This window comes from Bos indicus, chromosome X (genome assembly GCF_029378745.1).
Source record: "Bos indicus isolate NIAB-ARS_2022 breed Sahiwal x Tharparkar chromosome X, NIAB-ARS_B.indTharparkar_mat_pri_1.0, whole genome shotgun sequence".
NCBI lineage: Eukaryota > Metazoa > Chordata > Mammalia > Artiodactyla > Bovidae > Bos > Bos indicus.
Window position 1 is genome coordinate 60,615,876 of NC_091789.1, and position 24,384 is coordinate 60,640,259.

The window sequence follows — 24,384 nt, forward strand, 5'->3', positions numbered from 1 at the left end:
GACCAATTAGCTTATTAGGGACATTGAATACCTGTATATAGCTAACATCTGTCCCATTGTCCTCTTATTAAAGACCCTCTGGTTTGGCCCATCAAGGATTTGAATGTGTAAATGAGGCCCTACACTCTCCCCCCCGCCTTTTTTTGGTTTTGTTTTTTAATTTTGGTGGCTTTAATCCATCTCCACAACTTCTGCCCAAGGCCAATAAAACACAGCCATTCTCCCTTTGTAAAAAGAAAGAGGGGTTGGGTTTCCTTCAATTGTCTGCCCTTTTCTGTCTCCTCCACTATTTTTGTTTTACTCTGTAGTTAACTTTACATTGAGCAGCTTCGTCCGAGGACCTGTGCGCTGGACCTAGGCACTCTCTGCTCATTGCTGGTGGCAACGGCCCTTTCGTTGTTCTAACCTAGGGGTTTGTGGGGGCCAGGGGTTTGGCGGCTGGGAGAAGAGTTTGGCCAGAGTCTTCCTTCAGCATTTCACACACATTCTGCTGGCGCTCTCGCTCTCTTACACACACACACACACACACACACACACACACACACACACACACACCCGCTCCGGCCCCTCTCCGTGTGTCTTCCTTCAAGATGACAGGGCGCTGGAGAAAAGGCTGCTGGAATCAGCTGGTAGGTACAGTAGTAACCCGAACCCCACCCACCCGCTGCCTTTGCTCGCTCAGGTTTCTCCGGTCACTCCTGCCAGGGGAGAAAACATGTAAACGCGCCTCCAGAGGAGGGGCAGGGGGAGCTGGGAGCGGCGGGGGCGGCAGAAGGTGAGCCGGGGAAGGTGGCCGAGCGCCCCGGCTGCCGGGCCCTTCCCAGCGCTCCCTCGGGGCAGCAGCCCCAGCCCGCTTCGCCCCCACCCCATCCCCCTTTTCGTCGGGATTGCCTTCTCTCCCCCCCCCCGCCCCCCACGCCCTGCGACGGCGGAAATGACAGTGTGGTGCTGCCGCGGTGTCATGGTGCTGCCCTGGACTGAGGAGCGAAAACTCTTAAGTTTGGCTCGGGAGACCCAGCCGCAGTAGCGTGGCGGCCGCCGAGCTGTCCCCAGCGGGGCGCGCGGGCGGGCGGATCCTGGCTGCTGCGCGTCGGCGGCGGCGGCGGCGGCTGCGAAGGCGGGCGGCGGCCTAGAGCGGCGGCTGCAACGGCGGCAGCAGTGGCAGCCGGGGAGCTCGCGCCGGAGCCTGAGCCAGCTTGCGCGGGAGGCAGGCGAGCACCCGGCGCCCTCGGGCGCGCCGAGGACATGGCCGGCAGCCGGGAAGGCTCTGGGTAAAACGCGCCCCCTCGCCGCGGCCCCGGGGGCCGACCGCCACCACCGGCGCAGGGCTCGGCCCCGGGCTCGGCCGCGCGTCTCAGGTGCGGCCGGGGCCCGGCGGGGGCCGAGGGCTGCTCCGGGGCTCGGCGGGGCGGGGTGACGGGGCCCTGCGAGGCTCGAGGTGGCGGCGGCGGCGGAGGGCGCCCCGGCCCGGCCCTGGCTCCCCGATGCGCCGCTGGGGCCCGGGCACCCGTCGCTGCCCTCCAGGGACGGAGTTTGCACTCCGGGGTCCAGGGCGGGGGCGGGTCCTAGGCCTCCCGCGCAGTCCCGCCGGGTCGGGCGCGGGCCCCTCCCCGAGCGGCTCTCCGAGAGCCTGGGCGCTAGTCTGGGAAAGGGCACCGCCGCCTTCCCACGCTCCCGCGGCCGGCCACCTCCTTGGCCCGGGCGGCGCCCCTCGGCCGCCTGGCTGTGGCGGCTGCGGCAGCCAGAGATGCTGAGGACACCCTGCCCGCGGGGAGGCCGGGCGAAACTTAATCCCTTTGCTGCCAGGGAATGATCCTGGAGTCTCCGTCTGGGTGGTTCCTTATTTTTGGCCTAGCTGTGAAACCAGCTCAGTGGGGGAGAGGGAAAACTTATAGGTCCCCCGGACAGACTGCGATGGAACCCGGGAAAGGTGGGGTTTTTCCATTCCTGGCTCATAAGAATTAAGTAAATAACAGCGGAGTAGATTGACAGAAACATTTTTGGTGATGATAAGGTTTCGGTTACTTAGCATAACGCGTGCAGCACATTTCTTAGAGGCGTTTCTTCTCAAGAGCAGGACACTGGGATCCTGGGGTCGTTGGGTTCTTCACTTTTTCTCTTCCACATTCCCCTACCCGCCTTCACCGCTCACTCGCCTTCTTCCTACGTGGTGATCACACCCCTACTTGCCCACCGTAATCTCCCAACCAGAACCACACGTCTCCTGGAGTCCTGTGCACTCCCAGGCTCCCTGTCAAGCAGCCTCTGGCTTCTGAACCAGCTTTGCCTTTTTGAGGATTTCTGAGTGTGGGGAGGGTGGATGGTTATGGTTGTTTGTGTCTGAAGAGAAGCCCTTATAAAGGAGTGTATTAGAGGCTATGTAAATAGACAAGTACTGTGTGTGGGTTGATTCTTCTGATTCTTAAGGTGGGCCATAAGGGCTGCCTTTACCTCCATTCTGTCCCCTTCCAGCACTCCAATCAGTTCTCTGGCAATGTTCCAATGGAAGGGGAACCCTGAATAGGGAGAGTCCCTCCCCTACTTCTCATTTTACCCCAGCTGGTTACCCCTAATGCTCACATCCCCCTTTTCACTCCACTCATCACTGCCTTGAGAGGGAAAGAGTCTTTGCTGTTTTAATATTTTCCTGCCCAATCAATTAATGCAGATATACAATGTGAATTAGATTTCCCCTAATGGTTCCACACAGCTTGATTTATGTGGTTGAAATACAAGTCTAGGAGCCAAGGAGATCAGAGAGTTCATTTCAAATCTGTTGCATTGGCTTTGTGGCCTTAGGACATTCCTGTGACCTTTCTTTCATAGTTGATGCACTTGTATGAAAGACATCATATTGTGTACTGGCTATTGTGAGTCTTGGCTTGGTCCTTTGAAGATGAAAGGATTCTATAAACCCTTAGCATTATACTTTGCAAAGAAAGTACTTCATTTACCTTTTATTGAGGTAATAGTTTGGGTGTAAGTAGGAACCCTGGTTTACTGGGAACCCTAACTTGCCATTATTAACCCTTTTGGGAGCTAAATCTATTACCCTACTGTGGTCCTAGGTCTGTTTCTTTTTTTTCCCCTTAGTGCACATGCAACTGAATGAAAACGTACATAAAACAAGGTATACAGAGTAATGATGATTATTTTAAACTAAGGCTTGAATCACATCTAATGTACTCCAACCTAACAATCTGAATCAGACTCATTTGAAAACATAACCTCACTCATTTTTAGCCCATATGGGGGCAGGTAGTTACTTTCTACTGAAGAGTGGCTTAAATACTTTTAGGCATGGCTGTCTAAGCAGGATTAGTATCTTGCAGTGGTGAGTCAACAATGTTTCTTAAAAGCACCTACAGTGTGCAGAGTCCTCTGCTGACTGGGCCTTACATTTTGGCCTCCTGTTTGTTTAAGGCATACCTCTGTACTTGCAGTTCTTGAATTAGGACAGGGAGGGGCTGTGCAGGGCAGGGGTAAAGTCTAGAGACTTGAAGGAGCGAGTATTTCCCTCCCATTTACTTTCAGGAGTACTAGACTCCTAATCTAGCATGTTGCACCTTGCAAGGCCATCCCTGGGAAGTACTGCTGCAAATCAGAATGGCTTGGTTGCTTTATGAACATATCATCTGAACAGTGCAAATTGATTTAGGTGAAATTGGTTTAGTTAATCCCTCCTCTAAGTGCAGGGCAACTTGCTCCAACTTGTAGGTCCTAAAACAGTGCCAAAGGAGTCTCATAATTGCATCCAAAAATTGCTCTGAGTAGTGAACCTGTCCATTCCCTCATCTCTTCTCCCATAAAATCTGCTGACACCATGACAGTTGAGAAGGAAACTGCCCAAGGAATTGCCTTTGCTACTTGATGAAGAGGAGAGAATGTCCTGCCTTCACTCTCTCAGGTTCTCTCTTCCCCCAACGGGGACAGAAATCTCTAAAAGGAAGGGAAGACAGGGCAAAGGCATAGAATGTGTCTCAAATGGCTGTTCTCAGAGGTGTCTGCTCGTGTGTATCATTCAGTCTTTGCGGATCTTGGTAACTCCCTAGCTTTTAGGCCATTGGCCTCAGCTGCTGGTGGAGGCCAGGGGGTGTTCCATTTCCAGTTAGCATTAAGTTTTGTTCTTTTCTTCCGTACGAAAGTGGGAAATTGGCACTGTGTGAAGCACCTCCTTACTTAGGCAGAGTATGTTAACTTAGAGCATTGCATCATCAAAATAGGATGTGTAATACGTTGATAATGGATATACAACAGTTCACAATTGTTCACTTTTTGATGAGTGAAATTTGGGTACCAAGGTGGTGGTGTGCTAATAATGTCTATATCTCAGGTCTCTCAACAAACCTTGTGTTCTTTGCTGAGCAGTGTAAAAAATAGACTGGAAAAGTGTTTCTCAACCAGTGTGTTAGATCATTCTAACAAGTGAGAAGACCAGATGGGTGGTGTTGCAACAAGAAATTCCGACTCCAATGATCCCCCTGTGCAGGCTGCTAGTCCTCTTTTTATTTCCCCTCTCTTCCAGGGATCAATATATGTTTCTCCATTTTCATGAATTAAAACTGTTAAGAGTCTTCTGTGGGCACTGGAGGCTTGTGGCTCTTTCTACAGTTTTTCTTTTTCCATCTTCCCCTCTTCCATAACCACAGACACACTCTTTTTGACAATCCCCCTGCTCCTGCGTTGCCCTTAGAAATCTGTGTAAGCTGCTCAAACTACTAGGTGGTTAATATGGGTGACAGAGGGATTTTGAGCAATGTGCCAACATCCCACCACTCCCTTCTTCATGTGGGGTTCACTTGAATTCGTAATAAGGATATCGGTTCTGCCTAAGTGGGTTAGCAAAGTATCCTTAGTAAGACTTATCCTACTTGGGATCTTTTCTCCATGCAGAGCTCCGACTGCCTGACCTTGGGCTTTCTCTCGGCCTCTTTCCTGCAGGTCAGACTCCTCTAGTTGATGAACAGTAGCCCCAGTCTCTGGATCTTCCTCTTACAGAAACCAAAAGATCTGATAACAAATTCATTATATAACCTAAAATCCTCTTGAAACAGAAAATCCCAGTAGTTGCAGTTTGAACAGTTAGGGATATAACTCGTGGGCGTGGGAGATAATGCTAATGCAGGACTGTGACGTGTCTGAATGTATACAGCCCAGAGGTAGAAAAATGGTTTATGGTCCAGAATCCTTGATCGCTTTTGTCTATAGCCCTTTGTTCAGTGTTGCTAGGATCCATGTGGCTCCCAGGGGAGTAGAAGCTTGATTTTAAATACACTTCTGTTCTCTGCCCCTTGTTTCTGACCTGAACTTGGGGTCCTCTCAGCCTAACACCTAACAGCATGCCCTACATACATATATTGCCAGTTTTATTCTGTAGAGGTTAGAGATGCAGGTGTGCCCCTGAACATTTAAAAATTTACAAATATTTCATTGGGTAGCAGTGATCGGGAAAAGCAGTCCTAGAATAGATGGAAAGCTATCCTCTTAGCAGTAGGTAAATTGTTTGTTCTCCAACCCCAAAACTGCTGGTGTAATTGGCATTAAGATAAAGGTGTTATGAATTGTACTTATGATTTTTGACAATTATCAGGTGTTACCTTGGCAAATCCGTTTCTTGGTTACTTAGATTAATCTTTTGTGCTTGTAGCAGATCTAGGACTTCTAGTTCTGCTATTGTGATATTCATTTTAATGTTTATGATGACTATATTGTATCAAATAGCCAATGGTTGGATTTAGGAGCTCATTATTGTAATGATCATTAAATCTATGTACTATAAAATATTAAGTAGGCTTTAATAACCTATTAGACAGGAGCTGGCTCTGGTGCTGTCAGTCAGTAATCAACCTCCAGTCCTGAGCTCTCCCTGTGCATGATAAAAGCTTAAGAAAAAAGAAGAGAGATAGTTTTTCCCTTTGGGGGAACTCCAGTCTAACAGGGGATACATTTGGGAATGTTAAATACCACAGTCAGATGCATGTCCTCCAGAAAACTTGTGGGGGAGTGTAATTGTCCTCTATTATGTCAACCATTATGCATTTTGGGTCTATTTCCAAACATTCACTATTTCCTTAATAACTTGCTCTGTATCTGTCATCTGTGAATGTGTGTTGAGAATATCTGTATTTGTAAAGCAAGTTAATAATGTTATTCTCATCTGATCCTCCCAAAAGCCTGTGATATTGGATAACACAGGTATTTTTCATTCAACAGATGAGGAGGCTGTGGCCCAAAAGATTTAAATGTCTTACCTGGGATCACTCAGCAAATTCAGCTTAGAGCCAGGACTACAATCAGGCTTTGCTGAGAGGATCAAATGAGATGATAGCTTTGGAGCCATTTGAAAAGTATAAAATTGGTACTCAAATATAAAGTGACTGTTAATTATACTTACTGACCACATAGTCTCTTATTTCTGGGTTTCTGTCTTCCATTTTTTTAGGATGAGAATTCTATGCATTGGGTGCCTTTTACACTCCCAAATAATCATTTTTGTGCTGTAGAGGGGTCCTTTCCTACTAAATAGTATTCTAGAATTTGGTGTCTTCCTTTTCTTCCAAAAGGTGTTTTCATTAGCTTGTACTCCCATGGGATGCCCTTCCCGCTTTAGTTGTCCCCCGGAACACCCATTATGTCTTCTTGGAGGTACAACAGGCAAAACCAGCCACTGTCCTTGAGCACCTTGGCTTAGCCAAGGGTAAGTAATGCATTTTGTTTATTTATTTCCAGTTTCTTTCATGATGATGCCCATCGCTTGTCAGCCTTTCACGTCACACTAATAAATAAGATTTGTGTTTTGAGGAACTGGTTGTCATTAATCCCAGCTGTCTTTCCTATGTGGTAACATATAGTAAGAACTCTGTTATAATAGGATGTCAGAGCTGGAAAACATCTTAAAGAGATCGTCTGGTGATTCTAGTGCAACTTGCACGACATTTTACAGTTAAGGAAACATCAGACTAAGCCAGGGCTCATTTGCTCATCCTCTAAGGCAGAGAGACAGTTTCTAGTGTTTTAAGGAGAACCTCAGCTCATGGGATATTAATGTTAATATCCTGCAGAATATAAAGCCTACTACTCGCCTCAATTCTCATTCTACAGCCCAGGGGTCAGGCTGGGTTTTACACTCCTGGTTTTTCTGTGAAGAAAAGGAGACTGTGGCTCCTCAGGGAGGTAATGAGAGCCCAGAGCCATGCTCCACAGAACTGGAAGATGAAAACTAGATGGAATATAAACTGTTGAAATAAATGGACATTTAATTATGTTCAAATAACATTTGAAATAATAGCATTCTGCCAAGTGCTGATCACGGCTTCTCTGATCAGAGTTAACTGAATGCTGGATTTGAAGGGCAATGCTGAAGTCAATTTTTCATTTTGTAACTATAGAATGTATTATTTTTATCCTAATTGCCTGCATTGAAACTCCTCCTTTGTATTCATGCCTACTCACACAGCCTTATGATACCTTCTTATAGTTTATTCTCATCAACTTTTTTTTTCAGGAGTCTCAGCCTGAAGGGGGAGTGCAGGCTGACAGTCAGCCGTACAGAAACAATTTTATACTAGAACAAGGGCAAATCCATAAACATTCTTATTTGACTACACGGCAGTAACTAAATGATACGGAAGGGAGCAAATCAGTGGATGTGGATGTGGGCATTTGTTTCTTAACATGACAATTGACCTGCCTGCCCAAGCATTTCATCAGTGCATTTTTATGACAAACTATTGCGTTTTCTGGCAAAAAAAACTTTGTGATTACCTGTCATTCAGTGACACTCTATCAGGTTTACATCCTGTCTTTATCCTTAGTATGTTCTCTAATTCTGGAAACTTTTTGAAGTTGCAACACTGCCATTGTTTTGTTTTTGTTGTACCACTTCCTCCTGTACTTCTTAAAGGTATTTTGTGACCTAGGAGGCAAACAGTTTTTAGGAGTCTTACAATTTTTAAATGAATAAAAAAATTGGGAGCTAATCATTTCCTGATACCCATTGATCATTAGAGATATCCCAGGTATTGTAAAACCTAGACAGGCAATCACCAACCTAGAAAAGCAATTGAGAGGAGTAAGCACTTCAGTAGAATTTAGAAACACTACTGAATTACACAGTTGGCAGTGTGGAATAGTGAACTGTGGTTCACACTCTGGATTGTGGGTTTGAATCTTTTTTAAAAATTAAGATAACATTCACATACCTTAGTTTCACTACTTTGAACTGTACAATTTAGTGGTTTTTAGTATATTCACAAAGCTGTGCAATCGCCACCACTAATTCCTAAACATTTTCATCATCCCCAAAGGGAAACCCATATACATTAACAGTCACATTCCATTTCCTCCACCTCCCACCCAGACCCTTGAGAAATGCTCATTTGCTTTCTGTTCTTATGAGTTTGCCAGTTCTGGGCATTTCCTATAAAGGGAATCATATAATCTGTGACCTTCTGTAACTAACTTCTTTCACTTAAGCATAATGTTTTCAAAGATCATCCATGTTGTAGCATGTATCAGTGGTGGTGGTTTAGTTGCTAAGTTGTGTCTGACTCTTGCAACCCCATGGGCTGTCGCCCACCAGGCTCCTCTGTCCATGGGATTCTCCAGGAGTGGGTTGCCATGCCCTCCTCCAGGGGATCTTCCCAACCCAGGAATCGAACCCTGGTCTCCTGCATTGCAGGCAGGTTCTTCACTGACTGAGCTGCAAGGGAAGCCCCACACGTATCAGTACTTCATTCCTTGTCTTGCTGAATTATATTCCATTGTATGGATATACCACTTTTGTTTATCTGTTCATCATTTGAGGGACATCTGGGTTGTTCCCACCATTATTGTGATTAATACTGGTATGAACATTTGTGTACAAGTTTTTAGGTGAGCATGTCTTCAGTTCTCCTGGATCGTATGGTAATTCATTTAGCATTTTGGGGAACTGTCAAACTGTTTTTGCTGCATAATTTACATTCCCCCCAGCAATGTATGAGGGTCCCAGTTTCTTCATGTCCTGGCTGAAATTTGCTACTTTTTTTTATTCTGGTCATTTTAGTGTGTTTGAAGTAATATTATAGCTGTTCTAGTGAGTATGAGGTGGTATCTCAGTGTGGTTTTGATTTGTATTTCCCTGCCTCTTGAGAAACCTGTGTACATGTCAGGAAGCAACAGTTAGAACTGGACATGGAACAACAGACTGGTTCCAAATAGGAAAAGGAGTACGTCAAGGCTGTATATTGTCACTCTTATTTAACTTATATGCAGAGTATGTCATGGAAACGCTGGGCTGGAGGAAGCACAAGCTGGAATCAAGATTGCCAGGATAAATATCAATAATCTCAGATATGCAGATGACATCACCCTCATGGCAGAAAGCGAAGAAGAACTAAAGAGCCTCTTGATAAAACTGAAAGAAGAGAGTGAAAAAGTTGGCTTAAAACTCAACATTCAGAAAACGAAGATCATGGTATCCAGTCCCATCATTTCATGGCAAATAGATGGGGAAACAGTGGAAAAAATAAAGTGGCTGACTTTATTTTTCTGGGCTTCAAAATCACTGTGGATGGTGATTGCAGCCATGAAATTAAAAGACACTTGCTGCTTGGAAGGAAAGTTATGACTAACCTAGACAGCATATTAAAAAGCAGAGACATTACTTTGCCAACAGAGGTCTGTCTAGTCAAGGCTATGGTTTTTCCAGTGGTCATGTATGGATGTGAGAGTTGGACTATAAAGAAAGCTGAGCGCAGAAGATGCTTTTGAACTGTGGTGTTGGAGAAGACTCTTGAGAGTCCCTTGGACTGCAAGGAGATCCAATCAGTCCATCCTAAAGATCAGCCCTGGGTGTTCTTTGGAAGGACTGATGCTAAAGCTGAAACTCCAATACTCTGGCGACCTCATGCGAAGAGTTGACTCATTGGAAAAGACGCTGATGCTGGGAAAGATCGAGGGCAGGAGGAGAAGGGGACGACAGAGGATGAGATGGTTGGATGGCATCACCGACACAATGGACATGGGTTTGGGTGGACTCTGGGAGTTGGTGATGGACAGGGAGGCCTGGCGTGCTGCAGTTCATGGGGTCGCAAAGAGTCGAACACGAATGAGCGAATGAACTGAACTGAATGGCTAATGATGTTGAATACCTTTTCATATACCAACTGATCATTTGCATATCTTCTTTGGAGAAATGTCTATTCAGATCCTTTGCCATTCTGTATATTTCTAGATACTAGACCTGTATTACATATTTGATCCGCAAATATTTTCCCATTCTGTGAGTTGTCACTTTTTTGGTGATGTCATTTGTACTACAGAAAGTTTTAAATTTTGATGAGGTCCAATTTATCTGTTTTGTTCTTCAGTTGCATATTTGGTGTCATTTAAGAATCCCTTGCTTAACCTACGTTCGTGAAGATTTACACCTATGTTTCCTTCCAAGAGTTTCATAGTTTCTGTGCTTACATTTAGATCGTTGATCTATTTTGAGTAAATTTTTGTGTATAGTGTGAGGTAGATCTCTAACTTCTTCCTTTGGCATGTGGGCAACTGGTTTTGCTAAAGCCACTTGCTTGAAAAAATTATTGTTTCCCTGTTGAATGGTTTTGGAACCCTTATCAAAAGTCAGTTGACCATAAATATATGCGTTTATTTCTGGACTCTCAGTTTTATTCTGGGTTTGAATCTCCACCTTGCTACTTGCAAACAAGTGTGACCCTGGACAAGTTACCTTTTCTGTTGTTTTAATAATAATACCTACCTTTTAGAGGGCTGTTGTGAAAATTAAATGAGATAATGCCTATAAAGGGTATTATTTACTGCCTCAAATGTGGCAAATTCATAATGGCTTTTAAGGGGAAAGGTGCTTGGGTAGTCAGGTAGGTAGGGAAAATGGGAGATAGGTTGAAAGGATGCTGAAATACTAGGAAAGACCAGAACAAGGTCTCTCATAAATGAGAGATGAGATGAACAGATATTTGAAAAAGTTGAAAAAATACTCAATTCTCCCAAATTGTAATAAAACAGAGTAGAAACAGTTTAATAGAAAAAGTTACTTACCATAAGCAACAGACTGTAACCATTTTATATTATTCTGTATAGACCTGCAATCAGTTCAGGTAGTTATTTTAGAGCACTGATGTTTGGCTTTTTTGTCAAGGACTTTTTTTTTTTTTTTTTTTTGGCTGCAGCATGCCACAGGTGGGAGCGTAGTTCCCCAACCGGGGATCAAACCTGTGCTGTACCCCTACATTAGAGTGCAGGGGTCTTAACCCCTGGACTACCAGGGAAGTCCCTTCTGTCAAAGACTCTTTTGAGAACAATTCAAATGCTATGGACAGTCTGCTCCCCATGAAAGTGGATATGTGATATACACACAGCATTCTTTAAACATTTCTAGAAGGTTCAGAAATCCCTGGTCAAGAATCCTATTTTGACCTTATCCAAGGCAATCCTGATTCCATAGCATGCTTTCCTAAGCTTAATTTCATAGTGACATTCCAAATGACACATTTAGTCAGGAACAACTTTTTGGATTGCGGGAAAATTCAGCGTTTTTCCTCTGTACTGAGGAATTTATATGGCATGTTCCTAAGATTTAGAAAAGTTGTGGTACACCAGTTGTTTTTGTAAAGGTTTCAACACAGAGACAGGCGTATCAGCAATGCTCTTGATCCCCTATCATTTTGGTGGGAGGCCTTACTCCATTCTCCCAAGGAGATTCCAACACAGACTGAGGAATGCAGACCTGCAGTTCTGGAAGAGAACACAATAGAAATTCAGAGTGAGGTGGAGATGGGCCTAGAAGGAAGAGATGTGATTCTGAAAGAGACTAGGAGTGAGAGGCAGATTCAGAGAAACTCAGAGGGACATAGACTCAAATAGCAGTGGAAACATGCTGTCTAGAAACCCTCTTGTAAATAGTCAAGATATTTGTCAAGTGAAGGAGGTGAGATGATTAAAATAAAGGTGTAGGGGAAAGAGCACAGACATTGGCATTAGACTGCCCCAGTGATCTGGGTATGTAGGTTCCTGGTTCATTTACTTAACAATGCTGAGCCCCAGTTTCCTAACCATAATATGTGTATAGCATTAGTACCTTCTGTACAGCCTTCTTGATAGAATTTAATGAAATACTGTGTGTAAAGTTCCTAACAAGCTACTTAGAATACAGGAGGTGCTTAGTAAACACTAGGTCCCTTCTTTAACTTCCTCTACTTTAAGGAATCTTTCATTTAACAATTTTTGAATAACCAGTGTGTGCGAGGCACTGTGCTATGAATAAAAATATGACATAGTTGATGCCTGCAAGGAGAGTTAGCTGGAGACACAGATACATGTATTAAATAAAACAGAGTGATAAACATGTAAATGAGAGAACTCCTGGGTTTCTAGGCTTGGATGATGATATTCAACAGATAGGGAAAATTGGAAGACGAGCAGGTGTTTTGTGTTGTGGGGCTGGGGAGAATATCAAGTTCATTTATGGACATGTTGAATTTGAGCAATGGAAATACTAAAGGCAATATTCCTGCCTTGAGTGAAAGTTGGGATCTATCATCTCTAAAGTCTCTTCCAATTCTAAAATTCTGCGATATATATACATTTTAATTGCTTTACTTTTTCATCTCTATCAGTGAATGTGGATAGATGTTATAAGCTACAAAATACTAGCCAACAACTTTTAAGTACTTGTGAATTATAAAATAAGAATAGCACACATCTCTTTTTAAACAGGTGGTTATGCAAACATCTAAACTTCCTAAACCAACTGAGAATGTTTTACAATAAGATTCTTCACTTTTACAGTCCAGTTTCCCATAGATTTCCATTAAATAGCTGGTTAGTTAAGTGCATTTAAAACATTTGATTTAGAAATAGCTTTTAGGGATACATCTATTGTACTTGGGGACAACATATAGTTGTACTCAATAGTTAAGTGTTCTGTGAGAGGGCTATGCAGATATCTCTGACAGATGACAAAATCTAAACAAATACCAATGGCAGAATCAAACCTTCAAGCCCTGATGAGACTCTCCAGTAATAGTGAGATGATGAACAAAAGTTATTCAGAATCAAAAATGCCTTTCTCTTTTCATAAATTGGATTCCCACTTTAAGCCAACAAAATTCCATAATTTTTATACTTTATTTATTTATTTATTTTTTTAACTTCCGGGCCGCGGTCCGGACCCGACCCCGCGCCCCCGGCCCTGCCTTCCGCGCGCGTTGGTTCCGGAGGCGGTGTGTGCCAATTTTTATACTTTAATATTTTTCCTCTTTGTCTCTAGTAACTCAGTTTGCTAAAAATGGTATGGAATAGAAATTTCCATGTGTGGTAATAGGAAATAATTCAAGGTCACCTATCTGAAGAAATAATTATCCTGCACTGAGAACTACATTTTTCGAAAGCTCTTCTTTTTTTTTATGCAGCCTCTTAGAATGGTATCATTTCAAGAACCAGAGAGTTAGGTTGAAATATGGCCTTGTTTTCCTTCCACTAGATGTGAAATAGGAGCAGCTTGGAAGTAAAATAGAGAACACTACTGGAGAATGGAGATTGAGAATTTGGCAGGGCCTCAGACGCATCATAGTCCAGGACAAGAGATGTCAGTGGAGAGGGTCTATGAATAGGAATGTGAGTTAGTAAACCAGGATTCAGAGGTGGCACTAGCTTCTATTTATTAGTGCAGGAAAATAAGCCCAGGCATTTGTCAAAAACAAGGTTTCAAGGGGGGAGAATAGCTGTCTGATTAATTCCCAACTCGCTTTCCTAGTGGGCCAGCATCCCTGGGGAATCCAGCCTGTAAAGCCTCCATGGGTTAGTGTGTAATTATGTTACATCCACATTTCCTTTGGAAATGCTTAACGATTTCTTCTTTGTGTTCCTTGCAGGTGAAAGCCCAGCCTCTGCGGTTCTTAATGCCTCAGCAGGATTATTTTCACTAAAGATGGAAACACTGGAGTCTGAATTGACCTGTCCAATCTGCCTAGAGTTGTTTGAAGACCCCCTTCTGCTCCCTTGTGCTCACAGCCTCTGCTTCAGCTGTGCCCATCGCATCTTGGTCTCGAGCTGCAGCTCCGGTGAATCCATTGAACCCATTACTGCTTTCCAGTGTCCTACGTGCAGGTATGTTATCTCACTGAACCACCGGGGCCTGGATGGCCTCAAGAGAAATGTGACTCTGCAGAACATTATTGACCGCTTCCAGAAGGCTTCCGTCAGTGGACCCAACTCCCCAAGTGAGAGCCGCCGAGAGAGGACTTACAGGCCCAGCAGCGCCATGTCTAGTGAGCGAATTGCGTGCCAATTCTGTGAGCAGGACCCGCCAAGGGATGCAGTGAAAACGTGCATCACTTGTGAGGTCTCTTACTGTGACCGTTGCCTGCGGGCTACACACCCCAACAAGAAACCTTTCACCAGCCACCGCCTGGTGGAACCAGTGCCGGACACGCATCTTCGAGGGATCACCTGCCTGGACCATGAAAATGAGAAAGTGAATATGTACTGTGTTTCTGATGACCAATTGATCTGTGCCTTATGCAAACTGGTGGGGCGTCACCGAGACCATCAGGTCGCATCCCTGAATGATCGGTTTGAGAAGCTCAAGGTAAGGGATCTGGAAGACACACCTTATACAACTTTATCTCTTTACACATAGTCTTTATATACAGTCAGCAAGTTCCCTAATAAAATCGGTCACTTTTCCTATATGACAAAAATGAATTAACTCCAAGTTCTTCTGATAAGAAATAGCCTTATAACCTGCAAGCTCTCACTGTAGCCTGTTTCATCTTTTGCACAAACCTGCTTGCATTCGTTCACCTCTGGCCAGTTCTGGGGCATTTAGCCCATGGCCCACGCTAATAGTCTGCCCAGGGAAACAGCACCCTCTCTCCTCTGACGATGACATATTATACCCTATATATCTCTGCCATGATCTTTCCACGTCTTCTTTTAAGTATGTGAGCACCTGTGTAGGTGTATTACAATTAGCATATGTGCTGATTTGCATAATTGTGCATATAGCAATGGAAGGTTGGGTGTGTCTCTGTGTAGATGTGGGTGGAGGTGTCTGAGTGTATCTACGTAGGTGAGAGGTTTTCATGGAGAACAGTACTGTATGTGTTATACACTAGAGAAATAAAGCTTTGGCATTGACCACTACAAATTGCTACCAAGCCCTTAACAAGGCAGCTAATTCTAAATCTGCCTTAAAAAACAAAGCAAATAGACAAAAACGGGACTTCAGTGTACTATGAAGTCAGGAGGGATCATCAAATACTGAAGTAAACATTTAAACTGAAGGCAAAAAATATTTAATCCAGGATCACATTTTGTGCCAGTGTTCATTTTTGTGGGGTACAGACCAAAGTGCTTGTCTGCAGTCCCTTCCTGGGAAGTTCCTGTTCAGTGGACAGAGTTTTCTGAAGTTGTTGTGCCATATAATATTTTTGTGCAAGTCTAAGTGCCTATTTTAGAGCACTACTACCTCACGTTGATGTTAACAAATGTCAGATCCAGCAAATTATTTTATTACCATTGCCTGTCTGCTATGGGGCTCAATTTCTCTTAAGAAACTACTTAACAAAAATTCCGGAAAAATAAAATGTTTAAACAAATAATAAGATTTCTATCCCAAAATAGAACCTGGATATATAAGCGAAGCTAGAAGGAACACCCAGATAGCATGGAAGAAGGGCGATAAGGGAGTGGAGATTTCCCTCTTGCCATGCTATGGAAAAGTCATTGTAGCTTATGTAAAAATTATGATGTTGGTGAGGGTAGTAATACTCAGAATAGGATATACTTTCCATTCTGTAATTTATTGAAAACAATATTGAGAGTCACACTGACCATGGTTTGTCCCTTTTTAATTTTTTTTAAATTTTTGGAATTTGTTGAAATTAGCTTTTTTTTAAAGAAATTTTTTTTGGCTGTGCCAGGTTTTCCTTGCTGTGTAAGCTTTTCTCTAGTTGCAGCAAGTGGGGGCTACTCTTTGTTGCACTGTGTGGGCTTCTCATTGTGGTGGCTTCTGTTGTTGCATAGGATGGACTCTAGGGCAAGTGGGCTCCAGTAACTGTGGCGTATGGGTTCGGAATTGCAGCTCCCTGGATCTAGAGCACAGGCTCAGTAGTGGTACATGGGTTTAGTTGCTCTGTGGCACGTGCAATCTTCCTGGATCAGGGATCGAACCTTTTCCCCTGCATTGGCAGGCAGATTCTTTACCACTGAGCCACCAAGGAAGTCCAGTTTGTGCCTTTTGATTTTATTTACATTTAATATTTATAAATTTGTACAAAGTTTAATGTTTATCTGTTGATTTCACTCAAGTTGATATTCTCATTCATATCAAGACTGCAGAGGGCAATAATCTCATTGGCTTCAATTCTTAGAATCCTAAGATGGTTGGCCTTGGACTTGGTCCAGTTGAAGCCCTGTGTTTTAAATTGGTATAAATGGAGGCTTTGTGCGGTTAAGCCATTTGGTCAAAGTCACAGAACTGGAACTGGAACTCAGCTTCTAGAGCTAAGTTGAGTTAAATATCCTTTCTATTGTAGCCTGCTGTCACCTTGTTTTGGACCTAAATTTTTCCTATGAAATGTGATTTGAAACTTAAGTTTATGCTCCAGCAACTGCACATTTCATGGGTCACAGATAAACAGTTAATAGCATCCAGGAAAAAGCATATTGTATAAACTTATAGCTTTTTAATAGCAAGAGATGGAAGCGGGGTTGCAGGAAGACCAGGGGATATGGAGAGGAGAGAACAATCTCTGCCAAATATTTGCAGGTGTTGGAACTATAATAAGGCATTGGCCTTGAGAAATATTCCAAACAGAAAAATCTGTATCCATATGTACCATTGAGATAACAAAAGATTGGATAGACCAAGCCTGTATCTACAGAACACCAGCTTTTTAAAAACATCCGAAAACATGAAAACATTGGATGATTGATTAGATATTTGGCATCATGCAGCTATAGTCCTTGTCTCCAAGGGATAGGTGTAAAATAAAAGTATTTTACCAAAAGATACTTTACTCTGTAACTAATCAGTAATTTGGGGAGTTAGGAAAGACCACATTTTGAATTGTTCCCCTTTAAATTTTTAGGAAATGTGCAGAAAATTCAGATTATAAATTAAGTGGAAACTATTTTGCTCATTTTTGGACAGAGAGTGGAAACATATGAATCATTCCCAACTGTGTGGTTTGTTATGTTGTCTGGAACAACTTGGACTTTGAGGAGGGAGAGAGAAGTCCTGCTTGTGTGAGAGGGGGATGGGTGGGGTAGGGGTCACTTGGGTTTGGTGCCAAGAATAAAAGGATATTAATTCTCCACATTAAGCAAAGAGGAAATCTGACGTTTAGGGTCACATATCCTCACTTCTTTGAGTTAATTTTAATTTAGAAAAGCATTTAGGATTATCCCCTTAATCTGCTTGATTCTTCCTGAAGGAGAAAGGAGAAAGGTAGCTGTCAGAAGCTACAGGGTAGATGGCCTTGAGTGGACTCCCCTGGCCCTCAGAGGAGCACAGGAGTCATACCCGAGGAGGGAAAAGGTTTTACTTACTGGTCAGTGAATGACGCAGTGTTTATTTGTACTTTTCTTCTGGAGATTCATTGGTGGCATTTCTAACTACTCTTTTTGCACTAACCTCCCTGATTAGGATTAGTGGTCTTAAATATTTATTTGTTCAATAAAGAATAAACAGATCATGACATTTTAGATGAAAGGTCAGAAGAACCAGAGGCTAGCCTGTCTTAACATGTACTCAAAATGGGTTAGAGGATTTGGGATACTTATAATTGTTTATTATCTTTATCTAATTGTCCAGTCTATCTAAATATCCTTCAGAAGGCTACCAGTGGTTTAATTAATTCTTTGATTTGACAGAGTAATTGTGTTCATGACAGTCATTACAGTTTAAGGCCTATCAGAGTAACTATTTTCTCTATTCTCTTTTCATCTACTATTCTGTATATATATAAGCTTATGATATATGTTGCATTTCTATAAAAATGCTTCATATTCTAGAGTTTTCATTGTCACATGAGTTCTGCCCCTTAGAAAAATTGATATTATTGCATTAATAAATGTTGGCTTTATAAAAGAGGTCAAATTTGGGTGACTCTCTGCTGGGGACAGATCTCAACTGGATATTCCAAGTCCTGTACAACTTGGTTCTCATGCTTACTCACCTATCTTTTCCTCCTGCCACTCTCAAGCATGTTACCTTCACCATCCAGTAAAGCCTCCTGACTATCAGCTAAACATGCCACTCTCTTTTCTGACTCTTAACACTCACTCATACTGTTCTTTTGGCCTGCTTAGGAGTCCTACCTACTGTTTAGTGCTCTATTGAAATCCTGTAAGGCCACTCCAACACACCCCAATGATACCATAAATTCTTTGAGGCCAGGCACAATGTCTTTTTGGAGCACACAGTGACAACCCACTCCAGTATTCTTGCCTGGAGAATCCCATGGACAGAAGAGCCTGGTGGGCTACAGTCCATAGGAGGTGGACATGACTAAAGTGACTGAGCACACATGCACAGTGGCTTTCATTTCTCCAAAGCCTTCCTTTGTGTCTAGCACCCATAGTATAGGCTCAAGAAATCCAAATGAATTAAATCTTTGTAATGGATTTGCAGGAAGTATACCAGAATCTATAGCTTGTTTCCATACTCATAAGATATAAAGCTGTCTTGCCATCTTTAACAGTTAATAAGTCTAGGGGAAAAAAATCTCCTGTGAACTACTGATAATGATAAAAACCAGAGTGTTAGCAAAAGTGTGACATGTCCTCAATTTCAGGTACCTATCCATTTTGACTGCTGGATTTTCTAACTGCCTAACCCTAAGGTGACATCTGTATAAATCAGATGTGATTATTATAATTCTCTTTGAGAGTGATGTCTTCACATTTCCATGCCCACAGCCTGCCAAAAATATAGCTGATGAAAACCAGGGGGAATAGAGGAATTTCCTGAAGGGAATAAACAAGTACATTTTCTTTTTCTTATTACATTTCCACAAATTCATTACTACAAATAATTCTTAAATGCAGTTACGTTTACCTATCAGGGATCTTGTTGTTATAAAATATTACCTGGCACTAGAGTAAGATTTTTGCTATAGAAAGTAAAAGTTCATCGCCCGCACTCCCCCTTCAACACACACATGCATACAAACAAAGACTGAGACAGAGAGAGCTAAAGATTGCCAGACAAAGAGAAGGGAGATATGAGACTTGGAGAATGTTCAAAAGAAAACCACAGTGAGAGTTAAAAGGTTGGAAAATATGATATTCTAGAATCTTATCATAGTGGGTTACTTGTCCTTCTTCCTACTCAGTCACTCTGTCATCTACCCACCCATTCTCACTCAGCCACCACCTTCTCCCAGTCGGTTGTCTACTCACCCACTTGACACCCACTTCTGTCTGCCAAAACAGATACCCTCACAGCTTATCTACCAATGGATGTTTGTTTCTGAACCAGTATGAATATCAGAGAAATAAGGAGAAATATCTTTATGAGAGACTGGGTTGAGGGCATATTTGCATACATCTGTATATGTCACTATACACAAGTATGTGTATCTCTGCGTGGGTGGGTGGCTGAGAATTTAATCTGTGTGCGTGTCTGTGTATCTATAAATGTGTGTGATTCTGTGTGAAGAGGAGAGAGTGCCTGTGTTCATCTTCTGTGGGCTAATCTGTGGATAACTGGGGTATGAAGGGGTCATGAGTGTAGGGCAGGTTTTCTGTGGTCACCCTAAGGAGAATTAGGGCTTCAGTAGACCCCATCCTGAGACAAGGGATCGCCAATAAATGAGCTTCATGATGAGACAAATCTTTAAGAGGACAGGGTGGGTTACCATAGCGGAAGGAACAGAAAGAATTGTTTCTCACTTTCACCCACTTAGGTACTGAATCACACTAGCTAAATATTGATATTATAAGAGCAGAACACTTGTGTCTAGATTTGCACCCTCTAAGGTACGGTGGTAGACGTGTGTGTATGAAAGTATTAGTCACTCAATCATGTCCAACTTTTTGTGACTCTATGGACTATATTGCACCAGGCTCCTCTGTCCATGGGATTTCCCAGGCCAGAATACTGAAGTGGGTTGCCATTTCTTTTTCAGGGAAACGTCCCAACCCAGGGATCGAACCCAGGTCTCCCATATTGCAGGCAGATTCTTTACTGTCTGAGCTGTAATATTTGTCATGGGGTTTTCCAGCTAAACCAGCCTTCATCTCACAAACTTAAAATCATTCTTGCTTGTAGATCTGTAGTCTGTTAATTGTCTAAGACTTGCCCCTGACTACTTAGAATATGTATAAATCTGTACATGTTCTGTATGTGTGTGGGAGGGTAAAAAAATGCATTTTTTTCCATTTCTACTTGAACTGTGTGCTAAGACTCATTTGAATCACCTTTATCTGCCTCCAATAATTATATTGATTCCCTGACTCTATTAGTAGTAGTAACAGGCCCCTGTGTTGGATGATGTTTTCTGTTGTTTCTCAGATTTGAGAGTAAGTTTAGCAAGTGGGTATTCCAACTATCTGTGCTCTTGAGTGAGTGAGTGAAAGTCGCTCAGTAGTGTCCGACTCTTTGAGACCTATACAGTCCATGGAATTCTCCAGGCCAGAATACTGGAGTGGGTACTTTTCCCTTCTCCAGGGGATCTTCCCAACCCAGGGATCAAACCCAGGTCTCCTGCATTGCGGGTGGATTCTTTACCAGCTGAGCCACAAGGGAAGCCCTATCTGTGCTCTTATCTTTCTGTTTTTCTTTTATTTCTTTTGTCCCAAGTCTCCTCTTCATCAACATCTGAAAGAGCTAACAATCATCAGTCTGAGAACAGCTTACAAAACATTAACTCCAAGATTGTTCTTGGGTGGATGAAACTCCTGTCTGTTATTATTGGGCAAAAGAACATATTACAGAAATATAATATAAACAAGGAAAGATTAAAGAAACAAGAATTATTAAACCCAAAGAAGTGAGGTTTAAAGGGGAAAATGTAATAATGACATTCAAGTTCATGAAGCGTTGATATATGAGGTAATGTCTTGTTCTTTATCTCCCCTGAAGATGGATCAGACAAGAACTTAAACTGTAGCCCCAGGGATTTAGCTCTGGGGCTCATTCATTCATTTAAAAAGCAATTAATGAGCATGCATTTTGTTTATTTAAAATGAAAGTGTTAGTCTCTCAGTCTTGTCTGACTCTTTGCGACCCCATGGACTGGAGCCCACCAGGCTCCCCTGTCCATGGAATTCTCCAGGCAAGAACACTGGAGTGGGTTGCCATTCCCTTTTCCAGGGGATCTTCCCAACCCAAAGATTGAACCTGGGTCTCCCGAATTGTAGGCAGATGCCTTATGATCTGAGCCACCAGGGAAGCCAGTCCATGGGGTTGGAAAGAGTCTTGGACACAACTGAGAGACTTCACTTCACTTAATAAATGAGATGGGGCTTCCCTGGTGACTCAGACAGTAAAGAATATGTCTGAGCAAGAAACCCGGGTTTGATCCCTGGGTCTTTAGGTCATTGTAGTAGGATCTGGAGACATGGGAAATAAGGCACAGTACCTGCCCTGAGGAACTTTGAGCTCAATAAGGGAGATAGATAAGGACATCTCTGAATTCAGTATGATAAGTGCCATGACAGAGGTGTGCACAGGGTACTCTGAAGCACAGAGGAAAGGTCGGTGAAAGGAAGTCACTAAGCTAAAAGCAGGAATCAAATGATTTTGTTGGAGAAGAGGGCCAATTGGAGAGAAACTGAAGAAAGAATTGACAGGACTTGGAGAACGATTACAGTACTTATAGATGATGAAGAGAAAGAATTAAAAAGTGATTTTTGAGGAGATGTCTTGAAGAATGGTGGTATTGGACATAGAAATAGAGAAATTAGAAAGGGGCTAGTGGTTTTGGGGGTTGACTTGACTTCAGATTTGAGTTTGTGTGATTGATCGTGGATCACTTAATATTCACTCACGCATCAAACATTTACCAAACATCTATTAGGTGCCAAGCACTAGAAGAGGTGTTGAGGTTCTGGTGATAAACACAACACAGCCCCAACCCTGGTGGAGTGCTCAGCTTAGTGTGGGGAGGCAGACAAGTGAGAACACAGTGACAAGACTGTGGTGAGTGATAGTGGAGGCTCTGAGGGGCGGTGGGGGGAGGGTGTGAGACTACATAGGAGGGGCAACAAGAGACTTTGGGTGGCATTTTGGACCCCCAGTTGAGGGACAAGGTTGGGTTAGGGGCAAGGAGTGTTGTAGTCCAGAGAAAATAGTTTGTTCAAATATCTGGTAGAGGTTGAGCATGGAGCACTCTCAGAACTGAAAGGGCAAATGTTCTAGAAGGAGCTGACATTTGTGCCTTTGCGGTGGCTGAAAGATCAGGGCCAGAGACATAGGTTTGAGGGTCTTTAGCGTGGAGGGAGAAGCATGCAGTAGTGGGCTGAATGAGAGCTGCGGAGCAAGCCCTGAATCACCCTCCTGGTCTAGAAGGAAGACAACAGAGGAGGGGCAACAAATGAAGGAGAAAGGGGAGGATGTGTATGAAGAGGCAGGAGCAAAAAAGAATCATGCAAGTGGAAGAGAGTAGTGAGGCCTCCAGGAAAGTAGAGTTCCTTTGGTTAGTATTATCAAAGTAAACACTAGATTTAGGTTTTTAGTACAGGTTTTCTTTTAGAAGGTCCAAATCATAATTTACACATTTAAGCTAGAGACTTAACCAGGATACACCCCTGAAGAGAGGAAAAAGAAAAGACTGTGTAGCTTGTAGGTCGTTAGTGTAGAATTTCTGCTAAGGAGACTGGGAGAGGGTGCATCTCTGCTGGATGGTTTCAGGACCTTCTGAGAAGAGGAGGGCTGGCCACCTATTTCACCTGGCTTGAAGACCAGTCTGCTGGCTCCCCAAGAAACCCTCAGGGAGGGCAGATCTCATACCCCCGGTATGTCACCTGCCTCTCATTCTGGGACAAAGCCTGTGTCTATACAACAGCAAATAAATGTTTGGGGAAGAAATAAATTCAGGCATAAGGGTGTGGGCTTCAGTTTGTGGACCAGATGGTGTGTTCTGCTGTTGAAAGGCCATATGTAATTGATACATAAAGTGACAGACTGAAGCAAAAGCAAAGTAAGTATTTTAAGACAAGCAGTTAAAAAAAGGCAGAATGTGACCCCAAAATTGTGCTAAGATTTTGGCTACTGGCTTTTGGAAGAGCTGGGAACATCAGTGAATAGACAGGATGTCAAAAAGAGCTTGTCAAAGAATAGCAATGGGGTCACTGGCTCCAAGTATTTTTAAAGATGAAGTTGTCTGCTGTCAATTGGGAAGGCTGAGGTTTGGGGTGGGTTGGCCTTTCTTCCATTCACTTCTCCCTGCAACCTCCAAGGTTCAGTTCCCACGTCAAAACAGTGGGGATCTTGTCTAGGTTTAGATAATGTTTGCCTTGTACCTCAGTGGCAATAAAACATGTTTCAATAGAACAAAAGAGAAAGGCTTTGCCCATTTCTAGGCTTCAAGACTTGCTGTGTCAGGTAAGTGTATATAGGTATGCTCATATATGTGTGACTACATGTGCCTTCCTGGAGCATGACAGATGAAGATCACAGTCAAGTGTGTGCCATAAGGGGACTCTCTGGTTTTAATGAAGAGCTGGCGTTTGAATGTGTGGTTAGATTTCTTGAGTGAAGCAATGATAAAGTTATCTGAAATAACCTGTGTCTAAAGAAGTGAAAAAAAAAAAAAACCAGCAATTATTTGAGAGGGTTAGTGAAGCCATTTCTTTTTATGGGAAGCTGTCTGGAAGAAGAATAGCCTGTGCCTGGCTTTCTCAGAAATAGCAAAGCATTTTCCTCTTTGGGAAGGGTATAACAAAACACAAACAGGCCAAGTCTATGTGACACAAATGAGGTGGAACTTGGGTAAAAATGTAATCAGTGTAGACTGCCAATTAAGCTAACTTGGGCCTTTTAAAATCTCAGTTATGCAAATCAGCCAAGTCTTCCCCTCACTTTGTGCCATTTAGATACATGTACAGTTTTGAGAGAGCTCTAACAATGTAGTCACCTGGAAGTGTGGAGGGGGCAGGTTGTGTCACAGTTTCATAGCTAAATGGCTTCTCTAAGCCTCAGGGAAGCACAGAAGGGGCCAGAGGTAACCTCCTGCAGCAGGAAATGGGAGCTTCATCCTGCTCTCCCTGCCAACCTCCTGTCCTGTTTCCTCCAGCAGATATCTCCATTCCAATCTCCCCTGCCACTTGGGCCCGCTCATTATCATAGATCAAGTGTTCAGAGAAAACTGCACTAACCAGGGTTAGGCAGAGGGATCCTGGCCCAGTCACTAAGTGGACCGCATG

General features: G+C 43.1%; 2 protein-coding genes across 4 annotated transcripts in view; both read left to right on the forward strand.

The window, feature by feature from the left end:
* Positions 1-358, forward strand: part of NCBP2L (nuclear cap binding protein subunit 2 like) — a 36,466-nt gene extending 36,108 nt beyond the window's left edge. The window contains 1 exon segment of the mRNA XM_070785043.1: positions 309-358. Within this exon segment, the coding sequence (XP_070641144.1) occupies positions 309-358 (50 nt within the window).
* An 11-nt stretch (positions 359-369) lies between these two features.
* Positions 370-24,384, forward strand: part of MID2 (midline 2) — a 108,645-nt gene continuing 84,630 nt past the window's right edge. The window contains exons 1-2 of one of the 3 annotated variants that reach the window (XM_070784498.1): positions 370-629; positions 13,881-14,596. In XM_070784498.1, the coding sequence (XP_070640599.1) occupies positions 13,937-14,596 (660 nt within the window). In that variant the 5' untranslated portion in view covers positions 370-629; positions 13,881-13,936. Of the gene's footprint in view, positions 630-1,082; positions 1,272-13,880; positions 14,597-24,384 lie in introns of those variants that run through there. The other 2 variants (XM_070784501.1, XM_070784499.1) reach the window with 2 other exon arrangements.